Below are 20042 nucleotides of genomic sequence, written 5' to 3'. Positions count from 1 at the left end.
GCCTGCCTTGCCCATTGTCCTCAAGGAGTGGCCCTGGGGGGTGAGGCGTGGGGCTGGGGGGTGTGTGTGTGGGAGGGTACAGATTAGGCAAACTGTAGCATCCATATAAGGTCACTAAGAATGAAAAACTTGAGGGCAATTTTTTACATGGAATTATGGAATTGGGACATTTACTTGGCAATGGTAAGTACTCAAAATAATTAAGAATTCACCAATTACAACTGTGGCAAAAATGAGCGTGCGTTTTTTTCTTTTTTTTAATACATTTATTTATTTATGTATTTATTTTTGGCTGCATTGGGTCTTCGTTGCTGTACGGGCTTTCTCTAGTTGCAGAGAGCGGGGGCTACTCTTCGTTGCGGTGTGAGGGCTTCTCATTGCGGTGGCTTCTCTTATTGCGGAGCACGGGCTCTAGACACATGGGCTTCAGTAGGTTTTTTTTTTTTTTTACCTTTTTTAAATATAAAAGTTTTATTGAGATATAATTCACATACCATACAATTCACCCATTTAAAGTATAGCAACAGAGCTGTGTAACCATCATCACAACCAATTTTAGTACCTTTTCATCACCTCAAAAAGAAACCCCATAACCACGAATAGTCACTCCCTTACCACGCCCTGCCCCAGGCCTGGGTAACCACCAATCTACTTTCTGTCTCTATAGATTTGCCAAATCTGGACATTTAATATAAATGAAATCATACAATATGTTGGGCTTCAGTAGTTTTGGCACGTGGGCTCAGTAGTTGTGGCTCGCGGGCTGTAGAGCGCAGGCTCAGTAGTTGCGGCACACGGGCTCAGTAGTTGTGGCACACGGGCTTAGTTGCTCCGCGGCATGTGGGATCTTCCCAGACCAGGGATCGAACCTGTGTCCCCCGCACTGGCAGGCGGATTCTTAACCACTGCGCCACCAGGGAAGTCCCAAGCATCCGTTTTGGCCATATTACAATGCTCCATACAGGAGACCGTCCATGCAAAATCTCACTTATCTTCACGACACTTCTGTGAGGTAGGAACTATCTGCCTGTTTTACAGATGAAGAAGCTGAGGCTCAGGGATATAAGACTTTTGCCCAAGGACACCAAGGTTAGTAAGTGATTGCAGGGCCTGCCCTCTCCATTTGATCACGCTGCCTCTCATCACGCTGGACCCCTGAAACAACCCAGCGTGGTGGCGGTTGTCATTGTCCTTTTCCGGGTGAGGAGATGGTGCGGCTTCCTGGCACCATCCTTAGCCTAGAGCATGGCTTTCGGCTCTGTATGAGTCAAGGTCCTACCAGAAAAGAAAAAAGACCAGTAAGATATATTTTGAGGAATTGGCTGATGCAATTGTGGGGTCTGGCTAGGCAAGTCTGAAATTTGTAGGGCAGGCTGGCAGGCTGGCAACTCTCAGGCAAGAGCTGATGCTGGGGTCAACAGGAGGAATTTCTTCTTCCTCTGGGAAACCTCAGTTTTGCTCTTAAGGCAGACCCTCATTATCATGGATAATCTCCTTAAAGTCAACTGACTGCAGATGTTAATGACATCTACAACATCCCTTCACAGCAACACCTCAATTAGTGTTTTATTAAATAACTGGGTACTATAGCCCAGCCACTTTGACACATAAAATGAATTACCATCACAGGGTCAGACAGACCTGGGCTTGAGTCCTGGTCCTACAACCTATAGGCTGTGTGACCTTGGGCAAGTTTATCTGCCTCTCTGAGCCTCAGAGTCCCCTTGTCTGCCAAATGCAGTGATAGTGCTTACTACCATCATTTGTTGTGAGGATTAAGTGCAATGATGTAAATCAAGTACCTTCATCCAGTGCCTGTCATATAGGAAAAGGGGAGACGCACACAAACATTGATGGTCTTAAAGTGGGTGTTTTCTGGTTGTAGTGTAATTGCTTGTTCCTGTGTTTGACTTCCATTTTACACTGGTGGCTCCTGGAGGGCAGGAACTGCATCCCCTTCATCTCCTATCCTGTTTCCTAGCTCAATCCCTGACTCTGAGGAGGCATCACTGAGTGTTTCTTAAATATCTAGTTGGCACTTTGTTAATGAAATTCCCTCTGTGGGGTTCTTGGGATCTATAATAAAAATCCCCCAACTACAAGAGGGAAAGAAGACATGTAGGAACCTCAGGCCTCTGTTTCCTCTAGAGAAACCCCTTACTTTTCAGCTTAGTAAGTCTTTCCTCCAGGGAGCCTTCTTTGATGCCTCCTCTGTGTTCCCACAGTGTCCTATGTGTCCCCCATCAGAGACCATACACTTTTCAAACCGCTGATCGCTCATTTCTCTCTCTCTCCCCGAATGAGGGGGTGTCGGGTGGAGCGAGCATCCTTTGTTTGTAGCTGGAGCCCCAGCCTAGGGTCTGACACTCATGCAGCATGTCAGTACGTGTTTGTAGGAGGGACGTGTCCTATTTCCAGAGACCCATGGGCCGACATGCCACCCTTAAGGAAATCTGCTTTCTCAGGGCTTCCGTTGGGTCTGGCTGCCCCATGCCCTGGTCCAGCCATCCTTATGCCGGAAGCAGAGCCAGGGTGATGGAGAAGAGCTTCTCTTCCCTGCATCCCATGAGCATGTTGTGGTTCTTGAACTGAACCGAACAAGGTGTCTGCCCTGTTTATTGCTGAGTGCACCCTGGTCGGCCTCCCTGCTCACGTGTGGCTCAGGAGCTCTGTATAGCCTGTTCCAGTCCTTAATCTTCTCTTGTGACACACTCGCTGGGCCTCGTTATAATTAACCACTTTCCTCCCTCAGGCTTTGCCAAAACTGAGGTAGCTAATTCATTTCTGGCCTCTCGCCACTCCTGTGAAATGGTGGGCAGGGTTGTAGCTCCCAGCTCTTGCTGCCCAGCCCTGCTTGTTTTGCCAGCCAGAAGAGCAACCACCCTTTGTCTACAAATAGAGGGAGCCCCAGCTGGACCCTGGTTGGCTGGCAGTTGTTTTATTTAAACTGTTTATCCCCCAGCGTGGGCAGAGCCTTTGGGATCACTGCTGTAGCTCTGCCTTGGTTTCCTCATTTGTAAAACAAAGGGGTTGAACTTGACAGACAGGGAGAAGATGGGGTAAAGTCAGGACTCTGGGTTCTGGAGTCAACCCAGGCCTAACCTAGGCCCTGCCACTCCCAGCTGCGGGAATTTGGGTAAGTTACTTCATCCCTCTGAGCCTCAACATTGCTCACCTGTAAAATGGGGAGAATAATGCTCACCTCCTGTGATGGTAGATTCAGTGGGATAGTGAACACCCATATGGCCCTTAGCAGGGCAGCTGGCGCATAGTAAATGCTCAGTAAATGCTCTCATCAGCCATCTTTCCTTTCAGTGCCAACATTCTGTACTCCTGATGAAAAAAGTTGTTATGTTGGGAGAGCTGTGGAGTGGAGCAATTTTAACAGACATTGCTTCTGTGTTTTAGGCCATGGCTGTCAGGATGATTAACCCCTCTGTATCAGTTTCCTAGGGCTGTCATAACAAATTACCATAAACTAGGTGGTTTAAAACAACAGAAATGTTTTCTTTATAGTTCAGGAGGCTAGAAGTCTGAAATCAACAGGGCCATGCTCCCTCTGAAGGCTCTGGGGAAGAATCCTTCCTCGCCAAGCTTCTGGTGGTTGCCGGCAATCCTTGGTATCCCTTGAGCTTGCAACTGTATCACTCCAATTTTTGCCTCTGTTTTCACATGGCCATGTCCCTCTGTGTGTGTCTCTGCATCATATTGGATTTAGGGCCCACCCTAATCTAGTATGACCACATCTTAATGAATTACATCCGCCAAGACCCTAATTCCAAATAAGGTCACATTCTGAGGTTCTAAGTAGACATGAATTTTGAGGGTAACTGTTCAACCCAGTACACTCTCCAAGGCTCACTTTCCTCCTCTGTATGAAGATGATAATAGTAGCAATTTCATAAGGTTGTTGGAGTGATTAAATGAGATAATCTATGTAAATGTCATGGTAGGACACAATAGAATACATCAGGCCTGTGTAAGCACTGAGTCAGTGTAGCTGCTGTGATGGAGATGGTGGCAAAGATGATGACAGTAATGGGAACAGTTCCATCCATGGACCCACCCTACATTGGTTAATCACTGGACGCAGGGACATAGCATGTAGGCCAGGGCCTTGTCAGGAATTCTGAAGCCTTGGATAGGAGCCCCTGTTTCTTTTTGGCCTCAGCCACCTTGAACCCTCATCTGAGACTTAGCTCCTGGGAGGGCAGCTTGGAGAAGTAGAAAGACCTTGGGCTCTCAGCAGTCAGGGAAACCGATACCCTGTGTAACATTGCACACTTGTCTTTCCCTCTCCAGGCCTCAGTTTCCCTATCTGTAAAGTGGGAGAGGAGGTTTGAACTCAGTGTTAGATCAGCGCCTCTTCTAGTGTTGACGTTCCAGCACAGGGCTGTGTGTCCCACCCCAATGGTAGTAGGTTACCAAGGGCCAGGAAAGGAGTCAGGAGCCTGGGACCCCAGGGCAGCTCATCAGGTGTCATTCTGGGCCCATTTTCCTCATCTGGACAAGAAGAGAAGCCACTACGATATGAGTGTGCCAGGCAGTGTGCTAGGGACATCGTAGGCATGAACTCATTCCACACTCACCACACCCTCGAGAAGTAGGATGCTTATACCCACTTCACAGAGGAGCATACAGAGGCTCAGAGAAGTTAGAACTCGCCCAAGGTCACACAGTGAGAGGTCGAGCTGGGGCTTAAATCTAGGTGTGTCTGGTGCCAAAGTCCATGCTTCTCCTTGGCTGCGCTTTTACTGTATCAGTTTCCTAGAGCTGCCGTAACACATTACCACGAACTTAATGGCTTAAGACAACAGAAGTTTACCCTCTTACAGTTCTGGAGGCCAGAAGTCCAAATAGTGTATTCAGGGCTGCACTCCCTCTGAGGGCTCTTGGGGCGAATCCTTCCTTTCCTCTTCAGCTCCTGGTGGCACCAGCAGTCCTTGACTTGGGACTGCATCGCTCTTATCTCTAATCTCTGCTTCCATCTTCACATAGCCTTCTCTTCTCCCTGTGTGCCGTGTGTCTCTTACAAAGACACTTGTCATCAGAGTTAGGGCCCACCCATATAATCCAGGGTGGTCTCAAGATCCTTAACTTAATTACATATGTAAAGATCCTTTTTCCAAATAAGACCACGTTCACAGGTTCTGGGGGTTGGGACGTGGACCTGTTTTTTAGGGGCCATCATTCAACCCACTACAGTTATTAAAGCCTTGGTGGTGACGGTATCTGCTGGACGTGCAGAGAGCGGGGAATTTCTGGAACGGCTTAGAAGTAGAAAGAGAGGGGGACTTCCCTGGTGGTCCAGTGGTTAAGACTCTGTGCTTCCACTGCAGGGGGTGCCGGTTTGATCCCTGGTCAGAGAACTAAGATCCTGCTTGCCACGTGGTGCAAATAAAAAAAGTAGGAGAGGAACAAAGTTGTGAGCTAGGGAGGCCAGTCTGGGGACCATGAGTGACAGGGGGTGTGGCTTAAGTTGGTGTTCCACCAGCAGTGATGTCAGTGAGGTAATAAATACGCAAAAACCACATCTGAAAAAAAAAAAGAAAAGAAAAACAAGTAAAAAAGGAAAAAAAAAAAGAACCCTCCCCCCCACCCCCACCCTGCCACATCTGGGTATGGTGAATACAGCCAGCCATGGGGCGGAAACCTGAAAACTTGTCCACAGAGGCCACCCTTCCTGTTGTGACATGTGTCTACATTAATGACTTTGAGGTTATAGATCCCACAGAAAATGGATTTGGCCTCCCTTACTTGCCTGGAGAGATGGGACAAGGCCTGGCCTGAGTGCCTGTGATGTGATTTACCTGCATCATCTTGGGTCCTCTCTTAACCTAGAGGGTGGTATCATTTTTACTCAGAGAATCACACTCTTGAATGCATGAGGCCCAACCGAGATGAGGGCTCCAAGGAATGGCTATACGGCGTGAGAAGGCAGCTCACCAACCAGCCATAACCCCTAACACATACTGAGCACTTGTACTAACTCAGGTCTCATCATAGCTGGGTGAAGTGTGTACTGTTTGTTTTTTTTTTAAATAAATTTATTTATTTTATTTATTTACTTTTGGCTGCATTGGGTCTTCGTTGCGGTGCACAGGCTTCTCATTGCGGTGGCTTCTCTTGTTGTGGAGCACGGGCTCTAGGAGCGCGGGCTTCAGTAGTTGCGGCACGCGGGCTCAGTAGTTGTGGCTCACGGGCTCTAGAGCGTAGGCTAGGTAGTTGTGGTGCACGGGCTTAGCTGCTCTGTGGCATGTGGGATCTTCCCAGACCAGGGATCGAGCCCGTGTTCCCTGCAATGGCAGGCGGATTCTCAACCACTGTGCCACCAGGGAAGCCCCTGTGTACTGTTAATATCTTTATTTTCCAACACGTGGAAGGGAGAAGGGTTAGGTTTAGATTCTGTGATTCTGTGAGCAGAACCAGGAAAAATGGTGCCAGGTGAGAAGGAGGCAGTTTTCAGCTCAAATAAAACGAAGAAGTTGTTATCCTGTGAGTGGTCCCAACAATAGGATGGACTGTGCCTACAGGTGGTGAGTTCCCTGTCTCTGGATATACTCAAGCAGAAGCTGCGTAGCCATTTGGAGTGCCACAGAGGGAATGCCCTCACTGTGAAGTTTCCTTCTATCTCTGAGATTCTAGGAATTTTCCCCAAGGAAACCATCAGATATCCGTGTGCACAAAGATGTTTATCACACTATTGTTTATAATAACAAAAAAGCAGAGACAACCTACATGTCTTTTAAAGGGGGATTTATTAAGTAACTATTCAGGAGCTTTAGTGTCTATAAGTGAGACTAGCTCTAGCCTGTAGTCTGTTTTTGTATGGTCCTTGGGCTAAAGATGGTTTTTACACTTTTAAAGGCTTGTAAAAAAAAAAAAAGAAGAACAAAAGCAAGAAACAGAAGAATATGCAACTAGGCCTATCAAATATTTAGGCCTACCAAGCCTAAAGTATTTACTCTCTGGCTCTTTACAGAAAAAGCCTGTTGACCTCTAAACTAGAATAACAATCGGTCACCAAAAATTATATTAATTTGTATCTGTGGATATAGAAAGATGGTCACAGCATATTTTTGAGAAGAAAGAAACAGGTTATTTAATAATGTTAGAACCAGATCCCATTTATATAAAACAGGGCCTGTGTGTTTGCCTGTTGTCTGTTAATGATAGTCTGTACTATTGATGTTGGTTTTTAAATTTTCTTTATGAAGTGATTCTGTATTGTTTGGACCTTTTATAGTGAGCAGCTGTTATTTCTGAGATCTCACAAAACATTGGGGAGTTAATTTTATTCCACAAAACATTGGGGAATAAAATTAACTCTAAATGCTCCAGCAGTCCACGCTGTTAGGGACCAAATGAGTTTTGATCTAGGCTCAAGCATTTTGTTTGATTTGGTTCCTAAGGTGCCATAAGGTCGGTCAGACAGAGGGTTGGTGCTCTTAGCTTGTTGCTCTTGCTGTTATTGTTTTTAGGTCTCTTGCCCCGGCTTTGACCCCCATGAGCTCTTGTGCGTAAGAGGAAAAAAAAATACCCCTCAGTTTAGTTAAAAACAAATGAGCTGCTTTGGGTAAATGATCTGACAACATTTCCCTTTGCAGTGGCAGAGCTGAGTCACTGCAGATTCAGGGCAGACAGGGTCAGGCCCAGGTGTCCTTCAGGGGACCTGGGTTGGTCCAGGTTAAGGATAGAAGAGAGGAGGGGAGGAAGGGAGAGAGGGGGAGGCGGAAGGAAGAGCTGTCCTAATTTGTCCCAAAGCTCTTGGGTCTGTGACTGGTTACTTCCAAGAATCAGGGCTCCTGACTGTCCCACAGGGAGTCCTCCAGTAAACACTATGTCCTCTCTGCACAGCATGAAGGGGACACGGTTCCTGCCTGCAGCACGTCCCAGTCTAGTGTGGAGGACAGACACGTCGATGTTCATTCATTCAACAGACGTGTTTTTTTTGTTTGTTTTCTGTTTTCTTGGTTTTTTGGCCACGCCTGTAGGATCTTAGTTCCCTGACCAGGGATTGAACCTGGGCCCCAGCAGTGAAAGCGCCCGGTCCTAACCACTGAACCGCCAGGGAATTCCCTAACAGATGTGTTTTGAGCACCTGCTCTGAGCTGGGCGCTGCTGGAAGTCCCAGGCACATAGTGGTGACCAAGACAACGCCACGCCTTCGGGACCTTATGTTTTCCTCGTCAAAGAGAATACGTGAGGGGCGCACAATTTGGGTCCTCAGGGGAGAAGCTGAAACTGAAGTCCAGAGCAAGGCACCGGGGTCTCAGGGAAGAGCACGGGGTTTGAATCTCTGCTCAGCCTCTGACTGCAACCGTGGACAAGTTCCTTTACTGCTCTCTATAAATCGGGAATGATAAATACTGTCTACCCTGTAGGGGTGCTAGGAAGATTAAATAATGTGAAATGCTTTCCCAGTGCCTGGCAAAGAGTCAATGTCCAACAAATGTTTATTATTCATTAAAAAAACAAAACACAGGTGTAAGAAGTACATAAAATAATGTCTGAGAAAGACCTGGCACGTAGTTGTACCTCAATACTGGTTGCCACCCCCTTGTGACCAGAGGTGTACGTTTTGTCCTGAATTGACCTCTCCTCCTTGCCCCACTGAGCCCCATCGTGGTGCCTGTGACATCGTTCTGACGTTTATAAGTCTGTCTCTCCCCGACCCTGCCTGGGCTGTGAGCAGATCTCCAAACCCTCGCAGGGTTGAGGAATGTGTGAAAACAGGCGAAGGCTCTGGAGGCAGCCCACCTCTGGACCAGTTCCCTCCCTTTGGTCCCGGCCTCCAGACTGGTCCCCTCCCCATGGCCAACGTGTGATAAGCTAGCGCAGGTGGCAGGTGGCAGGGAGACAGTGAACAGTGACGTACGGACTCGAGTGCTTATAAGTGTGGGCTCTGGAAACCAAGTCTGAGTTTGAATGCTGCCATTGTCACTTCCTAGCCGCGTGTCTTTGTATGAGCCATCTAACTTAGCTCCTCTGTAGAACGGGGACGTTCCATGCATGGTCTTAACACTCAGGGTTGCAGTGAGGATGAAATGAAATCATGCATTCACTGCTTTTGGCATAGTGCCTGGTACATGAAAGAAAAGACAGAGAATATTGCTTAAAGAAAACAAACCACCCACCCAAAACTGTCAGACCAGTCCCATCAAGGCCCTGTACAAAGGAGAGACCGTTTCAGCCTTCTTCTGGGCACCAGGCATTAAGACGTCAGCACGCTGCCCTGGCTTTGCCTGGGGGAGGAAATTCTTACTAGGAGCTTCCTTGTCGGTTGAGAAGCCCAGCTCTCCAGAGACCCAGGAGCGTGTGTGGATTTAATGTGGCCTGGGTTGTGCGTCAGTCAGAGAACATGCCCAGTCGCCATCAAATTGAAGGAAAATGGTAGAGGTGGTTGTGTTCTTCCCTGCCAGGGGGGCTTGTTTGACAGATGATGGACTGGATTTAGGGCTCTGAAACCAACATGGTCGGCCACTTGGTGCTTCATATAAGGGTAGCCTCTGTGGGGTGTGAGAAGGATGGTTGGGAGCAAATTCCCCAGTGGCTATGGAATTCAAGATGAGCTTAAAGGGGATTTTGACCTAGAAAAAAACCAAAGAGCTTCCCAAGGCATTGCAGAGGCAGTAGAGTTCACCCCCAGGGTTAGGTCCAATCCATAGAGGATTGAATTCTATGAGAAAAAAAAGCAAAAAATATCAGGGGAAATAAACCCAAAAGGGCTGCTAATTCTTGTTTGTGTGCTGGCTAGTAAGCTAGACACTTTCACATGTGTTGGCTCCTAAAAACCATGATTACACTGAAATTACCAATGAGGGAAACAGCTTCAGAGAGGTGAAGTAATATATTCAAGATCACACAGCTAAGTATGTTGAGGAGCTAAGATCCGAGTGGCTCTAAAGGACTCCCTCACCAAACTCTCTAGCTTAGAAAACAGACACAGTGAGAGCACTTGATTATAGCCACAGCTTCTTTTTTTATAGCGGTACAATACACATAACATAAACTTTACCATTTTAACCGTTTTTAAGTGTACGGTTCACTGACGTTAAGTACATTCACACTGTTGTGCAGCCATCACCACCATCCATGTCCAGAACTTTTTTTTATCTTCTCAAACTGAGGCTCTGTACCCATTAAATAATAACTCCCCATTTCCCTCTTCCCCCAGCCCCTGGCAACCACCATTCTACTTTCTGCTGCTATGACTGACTAATCTAAGTACCTCATATGAGTGGAATCATAGAGGTTTTTGTCTTTTTGTGGGTGGCTTATTTCACTTGGCCCAATGTCCTTAAGGCTCATCTATGTTGTAGCGTGTCAGAATTTCCTTCCTTTTTATGGCTGAATAATGTTCCATTGAATGTATAGACCACATTTTGTTTATCCATTCATTCGTCAATGGGTACCTTTTGGTTATTGTGAATGATGCTACTTTGAACATGGGTGTACAGATATCTCTTCAAGACCCTACTTTTAATTCTTTTGGATATATACCTGGAAGTGGAATTGCTGGGTCATATAGCAATTCTATTTTCAATTTTTTGAGTAATTGCCATGCTATTTTTCACAGTGGCTGCACCATTGTACATTCACCCAACAGTGCACAAGGGTTCTAATTTCTTCACATCCTCATCAACAATTGTTATTTTCTGTTTTTTTTTTTTTAATAGTAGCCATCCTAAGTGGTATCTCATTGTGGTTTTGATTTGCATTTCTCTAATGATTAATGATGTTGAGTATCTTTTTTTTTATAGCTTTTTAATATGATTTTTTAAAATTAATTAATTAATTTTATTTATTTATTTTTGGCTGCGGTGGGTCTTCGTTGCTGCTTGCAGGCTTTCTCTAGTTGTGGTGAGCGGGGGCTGCTCTTCGTTGCAGTGCGCGGGCTTCTCATTGTGGTGGCTTCTCTTGTTGCGGAGCATGGGCTCTAGGCACGCGGGCTTCCGTAGTTGTGGCTCGTGGGCTCTAGAGCACAGGTTCAGTAGTTGTGCCGCACGGGCTTCGTTCCTCCGCGGCATGTGGGAACTTCCCGGACCAGGGCTCGAACCCATGTCCTCTGCCTTGGCAGGCGGGTTGTTAACCACTGCGCCACCAGGGAAGCCCCAACTTTGACTATTGATGTAGTCCAGTTTATCTATTTTTTCTTTTGTTGCCTGTGCTTTTGGTGTCATATCCCAGAAGTCACTGCCAAATCCAGTGCACGAAACTTTCCCTCTATGTTTTCTTCTAAGAGTTTTATTGTTTTAGCTCTTACATTTAGGTCTTATATCCATTTTGAGTTATTTTTTAAATATGGTATAATATAAGGGTCTAATGTCATATCTACAACTTTTTGAAATAGGAAAAAAAAAAAAGGAATTAGAGACCAACAGTAGGATTTTGAGATGTGGGGAAATAAGTAATTTATCTTCCTAGGAAATTCATTCTCTCGCCCATTCTTGCTCTGCCCTACAACTAGCCTCCACACAGTAGTCAGAATGATCTTTTGAGAAACACACATAAATCAAACCACATCACTCCCCTGCCTAAAAAGTGCAGCAATTTGTTCAGTGTCTGTCCCCTCCCTGAGACCATAAATTTCAAGAAGTCAGACTGCCATCTTTACTCCTATATCCGTTACTCAGTGCCTGGCACATACCAGCTGCTCGATTAATACCTGTTGGATGAGTGAACAAACCTCAGCTTATAATAAGCTCACATTCCTTGACTTTTTGGAATGTGGAGGAGGAAGGAAGGTAACAACCATGGAGGGGCAGAATAGCCAAGTCATTACCAGGTGTTGGCCCTAGACTTCCTGAGTTAAATACCAGCTCTGCCACTTAATGGCCATGTGACCTTGGGCAAAGTCACTTCATCTCTTGTGTCTCAGTTTATGTTCTTTAAGGTATGGCAACACAAATTTGGATGATGAAAAGCAATTCAAAGAGGAGGAACAGGCTAAGAAGGGGTGAGGTGTGGGGCTGAAAACAGGGGCAGGGATTGATTACCTATAGAGAGAGCAGTGAGACCCTTAGTCCCCCATCCCTTGTACCCTGCACAGTCAGGTGGCCACCCTTCCGCTCTGCAGGAGGTCAGGGTGTTTTCCTTGGAGAAGTTAACCTGGAGGAACTGAACTTGGGACCAGTAGACACAGAAAGGGTCAGAGTGAGATACCAAAGGAAAAAAATGGAGGTTTCCCAGACCCCTTCTCCAGCTCTGACAGCTGACCAGAATCCTGACAGCCAGAAGTGTGCTCCCCAGGCAGGAAATAGGAGGATTCTCTTCTGAAGGCCCCAAAGAAGAGACCTACAGACACTGATATTTAAATGTTCCTAGTGTAAAAGCCAGATCTTCATTCAATCCCCGTAGAATGAAGCACACCAGTTGACAGCCCCCCACCCCAAGAACTATCAATTAGTTAATTAGTGCTTCACTCAAAGACCAACCTTTAGTCACATATCACAGGATATTTGAAGGAAGTCTCCAGGACAAAAGAGGGAAGCCAAAGCAGACAAATAAAGAAAAATGTTTGAAGCAGATAGATAATGCAGAGAGCAGAAGAAAATACAAAACAAAAATTATTAGTATCCTCAGAGAGAGTAGAGAAGATATTATATCCATGAAATAAGATGCTATAAATGCTATATAAAAAGGAACAATAAGAGAAGAAAGTGCACTGGGAAAATAAAACATGAGAGACAAAACAAAGTTTAAAAAAGTCAGTAGAAAGGTTGAGAGGTAATGAAAAGGAAATTTCCCAGAAGATGGACCAAAAAGATGGAAAATAAAAAAGATAAGAAAATTAGATGATCAATCCAGGGGACCCGATATCTGACTACCAGATTGTCCAGGGATTCCAGAGAAAGCAGAGGGGAGGAAGTGATCAAAGAAATGATGAGAGGACATTGTATACTGAAGGGCATAAACCTCAGACTGAGAGGACCTAATGAAAAAGAGCCATCCTAAGGCACATCATCACAAATGTCAGAGTACTGGGAATAAAAAGAAGGTCCTAAAAGTTTCAGGGGTGGGGAGGACAGATTACATACAAAACATCAGGAATCAGAATTGTTTCAGATACCTCAGTGACAATACTAGTAACTAGAAGATGAGGGAGCCATGCCTTCAATTTTCTGAGGGAAAATGATTTCCAATCTACTCTTTTGTGTAGAATGAATGAAATCAGAAGTGAGGATAGAAGAAAGACATTTTCAGACATGCAAGGGTGTAAAATTTTTACTTCCTATGTGCCCTTTCTTAGGAAATGACTAGAGAGGATATGCTCCACTAAAATAAGGGCATAAACCAAGATAAAAAGACTTGTAGCCCAGGAAACAGGTGTGCAGCTTGTCTAGAAAGCAACCAGTCCCAGATTGAAAGGGGAGGAGGGAAGCTCCAGGAAGTGGATTCACTAGAAAAGCAAAAGGAACTGATAGATTATGTGACTGCATGGAAAAGGCATTTTATGGGTCTGCTGGAGTGTTTGAAGAGATTTATCAATATGTACACAGAACTAAGCAAATGAAAAAAAGAGATAATTATTAACTCCAGGAAAAACAAAAATCAGTACTAGAAAATAAATGTAACTATAGTATGCCATTTGGCTCAGTGGACAGTATCTACAAAGTCATAAGAATGTAAACCCTGTGGGGCTTCCCTGGTGTCTCAGTGGTTAAGAATCCGCCTGTCAATGCAGGGGACATGGGTTCAAGCCCTGGTCGGGGAAGATCCCACGTGCCGCAGAGCAACTAAGCCTGTGCGCCACAACTACTGAGCCTGTGCTCTAGAGACCGCGAGCCACAACTACTGAAGCCCACGTGCCTAGAGCCCGTGCTCCACAACAAGAGAAGCCACCACAATGAGAAGCTTGCGCACCACAATGAAGAGCAGCCCCCCCTCGCCGCAACTAGAGAAAGCCTGTGCACAGCAACGAAGACCCAACACAGCCTAAAATTTTAAAAAAAAAGCTTAAAAGAAAAAAAAAGAATATAAACCCTGAAAAAAAGTAAACCCTGAATATCAATTTAGCTAAAAATTTTTAAATTGTGGTAGAACTATATTGGGAGGATGGAGAGAGGAAGTTGTGTAGTATAAGAGAGTTAATCCTCATCTACCATATTAGAGGGTTGTGGAGGATCTTAGTTGTGTTCACTAATATTTGGTTCTCCCTCCTTCTGGGCACATGAAAGACTACTTACTTCTCAGCCCCTTGCAGTTGGGTGGGGCCATATAACTAGTTCTGGTCAGTCAGCTTCAGGTGAAAGTACTGTCTTGCAGCTAGAATGAAGCTTAGATGACCCTGTGGCTGTCCTTCTTTGTGGTGGCCAAGGAGGCCTTGGGTTAAGATAGCAGAGCCACAAGATTGAAGCAGGCTGGAATTGCCTCATGGAATATGGTTGTGCTGGAGACACTGAATGGATTCTGCAAGGGTAAGAAATAAAGCTTTTTTTGTGTTAAGCCACTGAGATTTTGGGATTGTCTGTTGCTGCTGCATAGCCTGGCTTAACCGAATACAAACTTCAACAGGTACTGTCTAAAACAGATACATCAAGAAATAGACATTTAAGCATATTATTTAGAATTATGGAGATAATCACTAGAAAAACAATTAAAAACATTAAAAGTGGTTGCCTCTGGTGAGCAGGACAGAGAATTGAGGATGGGGTAGGGCAGAGGGGCAAGTGTTTTCATTATCGTACTGTAACACTAGGTAATTGTATTACATTGGCAGAAACCACATATATGCGGTTTGGAAGGATTCCTGCCAAACCATCACAGTGGCTGTCTCTTAGGAGGGAGGGCTTGCTAGAATGAACGAGCATCTGAGGGAACCACAGATGTGACTGGATGTGATGGGCAGGCACAGTGGGAAGGGAGGCTACCCAGATGGAATGCCAGTGTGAGGAGTTTGGTTTTTATCCAGATGGCAGTGGGGAGCCATGGAAGGATTGTAAGCGGTAGAGTCGAATCTGCCTGCGAAAATCTACCTTTTCATGTGGAGGATGAAGGGTGGGGCAGGGAGCCTGCTGTGATGGTTCCCGTGAGAACTGAGGGGGCTTGGACTAAGACATCTGGACCACAAATGTCTATTGAGAGCCTGCTATTTGCCAGGTACCATTAGTAGTCCTGACGATACAGCAGGGAACGAGGTGGGCTAAGTGCCCTGCCTTCAGGGAGCTTACGTGGGCGAGAGAGGCAAAGGGAGAGAAAAGAAGAGAAAGTCAGGGGGTGGTTCGTGCTGTAAAGAAGAAGGAAGCAGCGTAAAGAGAGGGAAGAGAGGATACTTAAGATAGAGAGGGCAGGGCAGCTTCTCTGAGGAGGAGATATTTGAATAGAGTCCTGAATTAAGTGAAGGAACAAGCCAGGCAAAATTTGGAGGATGAGGGTTCCAGGCTGAGAGAGCAGCAGTCTGGAGGCCCTGAGGTGGGATGGGCTTGACGTGTCCAAGGAACAGCAGAGAGGCCGGGATCGTGGGTGGGGGGCACATCCATCAGGGGGAAGGTTCTGGGAGCTGAGACGCAAGAGGTGGTCAGGGCCAGTTTGTGGAATGTGGAGGAACTTTGGGGAGGCCCTACGGGGCTGAGAGCCAGAGAGTGGCAGGATTTGCCTGAGGAGGGGAGGAGGACGGGGCTTGACAGCCGGTGAGCCGTGGGGGTGGTGGGGAGGCCTGTGATTGGAGGCCTCCCTCTCCCTCTGCTGGGGCCCCGCCTGCCAGAGTCGGCTGTGCCTCAGCCCTGCCTGGACCAGCTACAGCAGCTTCATCACCCGCTTCCCAGCGTCCCAGCCCCCTCTGGGAATTGAAGGATCCTTCCCAAATCAAAATAGCAAGCAAAGAACAGCCTCTGATTGTTCTGCGTAAAAGAAGTGAAATTAGACTAGTCAGCTGTGGGGTTGAGGCGGCCTCCCACACAACTGTTCCTGCACCCGCTGAAGGCAGACTTCCCGGGACTTGCAGTTCTGCTGTCTCCAAGCAAAACTTTTTGCTTCTCCAGCCCAGGGCAGATGACAGTTATTTGGGGAGGGAGTGGGACAGATGCTGGCCCTGGAGGACCATGAAGGAGTCAATTTTTTTTTTTTAACCAAAAAAATCAGTCCCTTCATGAAGGAACAGCCTTAGCTGATATGAGTTCATTCAGTCATTCAAAACACACTGGGTGTGCTCATCCTGGGTGCCCCGGGCTCGGCATGGTGTCAGGGGGATTCCGGCCCGGAGGAGTAGAGGCACACAGCGTGCTTCCACCCTTGGTGGAGGGTGGAGAGAGCACTGTCTGGGAGCCGGGAGGTCCAAGTTCTCACCTTGGTTCTGCCGCTGTCGCTCTGTGACCTTGGGTTAGTTTCCCGTCTCTCCCCTGTGTGGGCTTTAGGCTACATACTGTTTCTCAAACTAAACTCCGTGAGAATCATATGTGTGTGTGTGTGTGTGTGTGTGTGTGTGTGTGTGTGTGTGTGTTGTCTTGTTAAAGATGAAGATTCCCGGGCCTGATTTCCAGAGATTAAGATTGAGAAGGGGACTTCCCTGGTGGTCCAGTGGTTAAGACTCTGCGCTTCCAATGCAGGGGGCATGGGTTCGATCCCTGGTCGGGGAGCAAAGATCCCACGTGCCACGCATGGCCCCCCTCCAAAAAAAAAATATTGAGAAGGTCTGGGGTGGGGTCCAAGAATTTGCACTTCTCACAGGCTCTTCCGGTAATTCCTTTGGGAGTCCTTGGACCACACGGTAGTAAAATCACTTCCCCTCAATCTCTCAGGGCTCTTCCTGCTCTGAAATGTGAGGAGTTGCTCATGCAACCCTTCCCTGGGTTTCTCAGATCATTCCAGGGGCATGAAAGGCATCCTTACCCCTGCCTCAGTGTGCATGTGTTTCTGTGATGATCACACTGCACGGGGATGGTCTATTTCAGTGTATTTAGCCTCCTCCAGGCTATCCGGTGCCCAGCCCAGGCCCTGGTACAGAGGCGTTGTGACTATAAATGTTGGCCCGACAAGGGGTCAGCTGTAGTGCAGGCAGCTGGGCGGCAGCGTAGAGCATGGAGGGACGTTGCAGAACTCTGGGTGCCCAGCTTGTTGCAGACATCTGTTGGACACCTGGGCTCATGCCCTGGGTCAGATGTGTGACTCTGTCACCTGCTCCCCTTCCCCACAGCTGGGTGAGTCCAGCTACCTGGGGATAAGATGGTCTGGATGGGACCATAGACTGGGAGCCCTGGTCTACCATGGAGAATACCCAGGCAGTCTAAGGCCCCAGCCAGTTTGCCCTGGCTTCCTCGGAGCTGGCTAGTCATATTCCCAAAAGGCCAGGTCAGTGGCAGAGGCCAGAGGGTCAGGTCGCTCTGGTCTAGCCCCCAGCTTCATTCTTATATATGAAGAATAATAACAGCTATCACATACTGAGCACTTACCATGCTTTGAGCTCAGTGCTAAATGCTATATCATCTCACTAAATTTTATAACAACCCTATGAGGTTGTGTAAAAGACTTAGGACAAGGCCTGGCTCATTGTCAAGGCTCAATAAGTAGCAGCTATCAGAATGATTAAGCTTGTGAGATAGACAAGGCATACTTTTACAGTTATGGACTGTACAGTTTTTTACAGTTATGGACACTGAGGCTTAGAGAGTTCAACTTACTAGTCTAGAGTCACTCAGCTAATAAATAGTAGAGGCAGAATTAGGACCTAGGCCTGTTTTCCTCTGGAGCCCAGCTTTATCTTTAACCATATTGCTTAGAACCCCTGGGAAGATAAGGGTTTTTCCTCCAATACCTCCTGCCAAAGTTACCCCCTGCCGGAGAACTCCTTTTGCATCTGTTATAGTGGAAAGGAGTGATGCTGAATCAGATAGTTCCGGGTTCTAGTCCCACTTCTGCCCCTGACCTTTTGTGTGATGTTTGGCAAGTCATTTTCCCTCCCTGAGTTTCGTGTGGAACTGAAATCTGTGAAATGGAAAAATTACAAATGCACTTCCTTTTAAGGTACACGAAGATGAAGACGGCCACCAACATCTACATCTTCAACTTGGCCTTGGCAGACGCACTGGCCACCAGCACACTGCCCTTCCAGAGTGCCAAGTACCTGATGGAGACGTGGCCCTTTGGGGAACTGCTTTGCAAAGTTGTGCTCTCCATTGACTACTACAATATGTTCACCAGCATCTTCACGCTCACCATGATGAGTGTCGACCGCTATATTGCCGTCTGCCACCCTGTCAAGGCCCTGGACTTACGCACACCTGCCAAGGCCAAGCTGATCAACATCTGCATCTGGGTCCTGGCCTCGGGTGTTGGTGTACCCATCATGGTCATGGCCGTGACCCGCCCCCGGGGTGAGTGAGGGAGGGAGCCTTGGTACAGGTCACTGACCACAGGAGGCAGCTCACAGGCCTCTGTGGGTTTGCAGGCCACTTACCAGGGTGGGTGTAAGTGGCTCACCAATGGAAGTATGGATTGCTGATCAATGAAAGTGTGGATGTCTGGCCAGTGGGACTGTGAATAGTCAACAAATGGGAATGGGAATGGTGGACTGTTGTGAGGCTGCATGACTGGTCGGTGGTCATATGGGTCGCTGGCCAAAGGAAGTTTATAAATGGGATTACAGATGGCTAGATGTGTGGATGACTGACCTTTAGGGAGATGGATGGATAGCCAGTGGGGTGAGGGTGTCACTGACCAGTGAGCAGTGCGGGCCACAAGATCTGCAATCCCATCCCAAATTCCCTTCCACCCCATTGCCCCAGATGACCAAAGCAAGGCCTAGAGAATGGCCTGCACAGAATGACAGGTGCATTTCCTCAGAGTAAAATGATAATTAGTACAGTAACCACCTGTATCAGTCAGGATGGCTGCTGTAACAATCTCCAAAGCTCCAAGGCTTAACACAGTAGAAGTTTCTCACTCACATTACAATCCAATGTGAGTAAGCGGAGGAGGGGCTTTATTCCACACAGTCATTCAGGGATCCAGGCTCCAAATGATGGTTTTGGATGCAGTGTGCTGGCATCTGGCCAGCAGATGAATATGGGAGTGGAGAGAAAGCACAACCACTTTTAAATGTCAGGGCGCATCACTTCCTAGTGATGGCTGGTCACATGACCCCTACTTGATGTAAGTGGGAAAAGTAGTTTAGCAGGGTGCCAAAGACACTGGTCACTAACCTGTCTGATCCACACTCTGTCATGGAGTGTTGAAAAGATTAAATGAGGTTATATGTGTAAAAGACTTAGGACAAAGCCTGGCTCATTGTCAAGGCCCAATAAGTAGCAGCTATCAGAATGATTAAGCTTGTGAGATAGACAAGGCAGGGACTCCTACCTCCATAGGACCGAAAGAAAACAGAATCAGAGAGGTCAGGTGGTTTACTTAGGGTCACATAGCCAGACATTTGGTAGAATCTGGCCTAGAACCCAAGGTTCCTGCCCCCATATCTGTTGCTCCTTTTGGCTGCTGGGGTGAAGGTTTGTGTTGTGGTAGGAGAGGGAACAGGCTTGGTGGGAGGTTTCTTGGCCACCCTCCGCTCTCACAAGGGTAGACCTCCTGGTGCCTTATATAGTCTCTGTGTGATTAGACTTGACTCACCAGCTGGGCCCTCACTGTCAGCCTTCAGTTTACAGGCCATTAACTGCAGCCCTCCTGGGGCCAGGCCAGATGGGCCTCCTCATCCCCAACCCCCACACACACACACTCTCTTACACATACACATACACTCCCCCAGTGTGTGTCATTGGCACTCAGTTCTGTAAGCCACTTGCTGTGTGACCTTGGACAAGTGCTGTTCCTCTCTGGGCCTGCTTCTGCCATCTGTACAATGAAGTCCTTGGGTTCAGTCATTGGTGGGGGTCCTGCCAGCCTAATGTCCTGTGGACCCACTCTGTCTGTGGATCCCAGCCCTTTTCTTACAACTCTCAGGCTCCAAGTCTACTGGGTGGGTCCTCAGATTCCAGAATCCCAAGAGGTCCTGGAAGTCCCCTGGGCTAGCCTCAGCCCTGTATCTGAATCCCATAACGTCCCCTGAGGTGCTCATCCAGCCCAAGCCCACACTCCCAGAGCAGGGAGCTCAT

At 47.2% G+C, this 20042-nt stretch overlaps 1 protein-coding gene and 1 long non-coding RNA gene across 2 annotated transcripts in view; one reads left to right on the top strand and one right to left on the bottom strand.

The window, feature by feature from the left end:
- The window catches only part of OPRD1 (opioid receptor delta 1), a 56516-nt gene that overhangs the window by 13169 nt on the left and 23305 nt on the right, over positions 1-20042 (top strand). Inside the window, exon 2 of the mRNA XM_082348421.1 lies at positions 17962-18311. Coding sequence (XP_082204547.1) covers positions 17962-18311 — 350 coding nt within the window. The remainder of the gene's footprint in view (positions 1-17961; positions 18312-20042) is intronic.
- Positions 3369-18031, bottom strand: LOC309608695. Its single transcript, XR_014233068.1, has 2 exons — positions 17568-18031; positions 3369-17466 (listed from the first exon to the last, which is right to left on the bottom strand). It is a non-coding gene; the product is annotated as an uncharacterized lncRNA (long non-coding RNA).

This window comes from Balaenoptera borealis (assembly GCF_965194805.1).
Source record: "Balaenoptera borealis genome assembly, chromosome: 1".
In the NCBI taxonomy this organism is placed as follows: Eukaryota; Metazoa; Chordata; class Mammalia; order Artiodactyla; family Balaenopteridae; genus Balaenoptera; species Balaenoptera borealis.
This window is presented reverse-complemented; position numbering and strand designations above follow the sequence as displayed.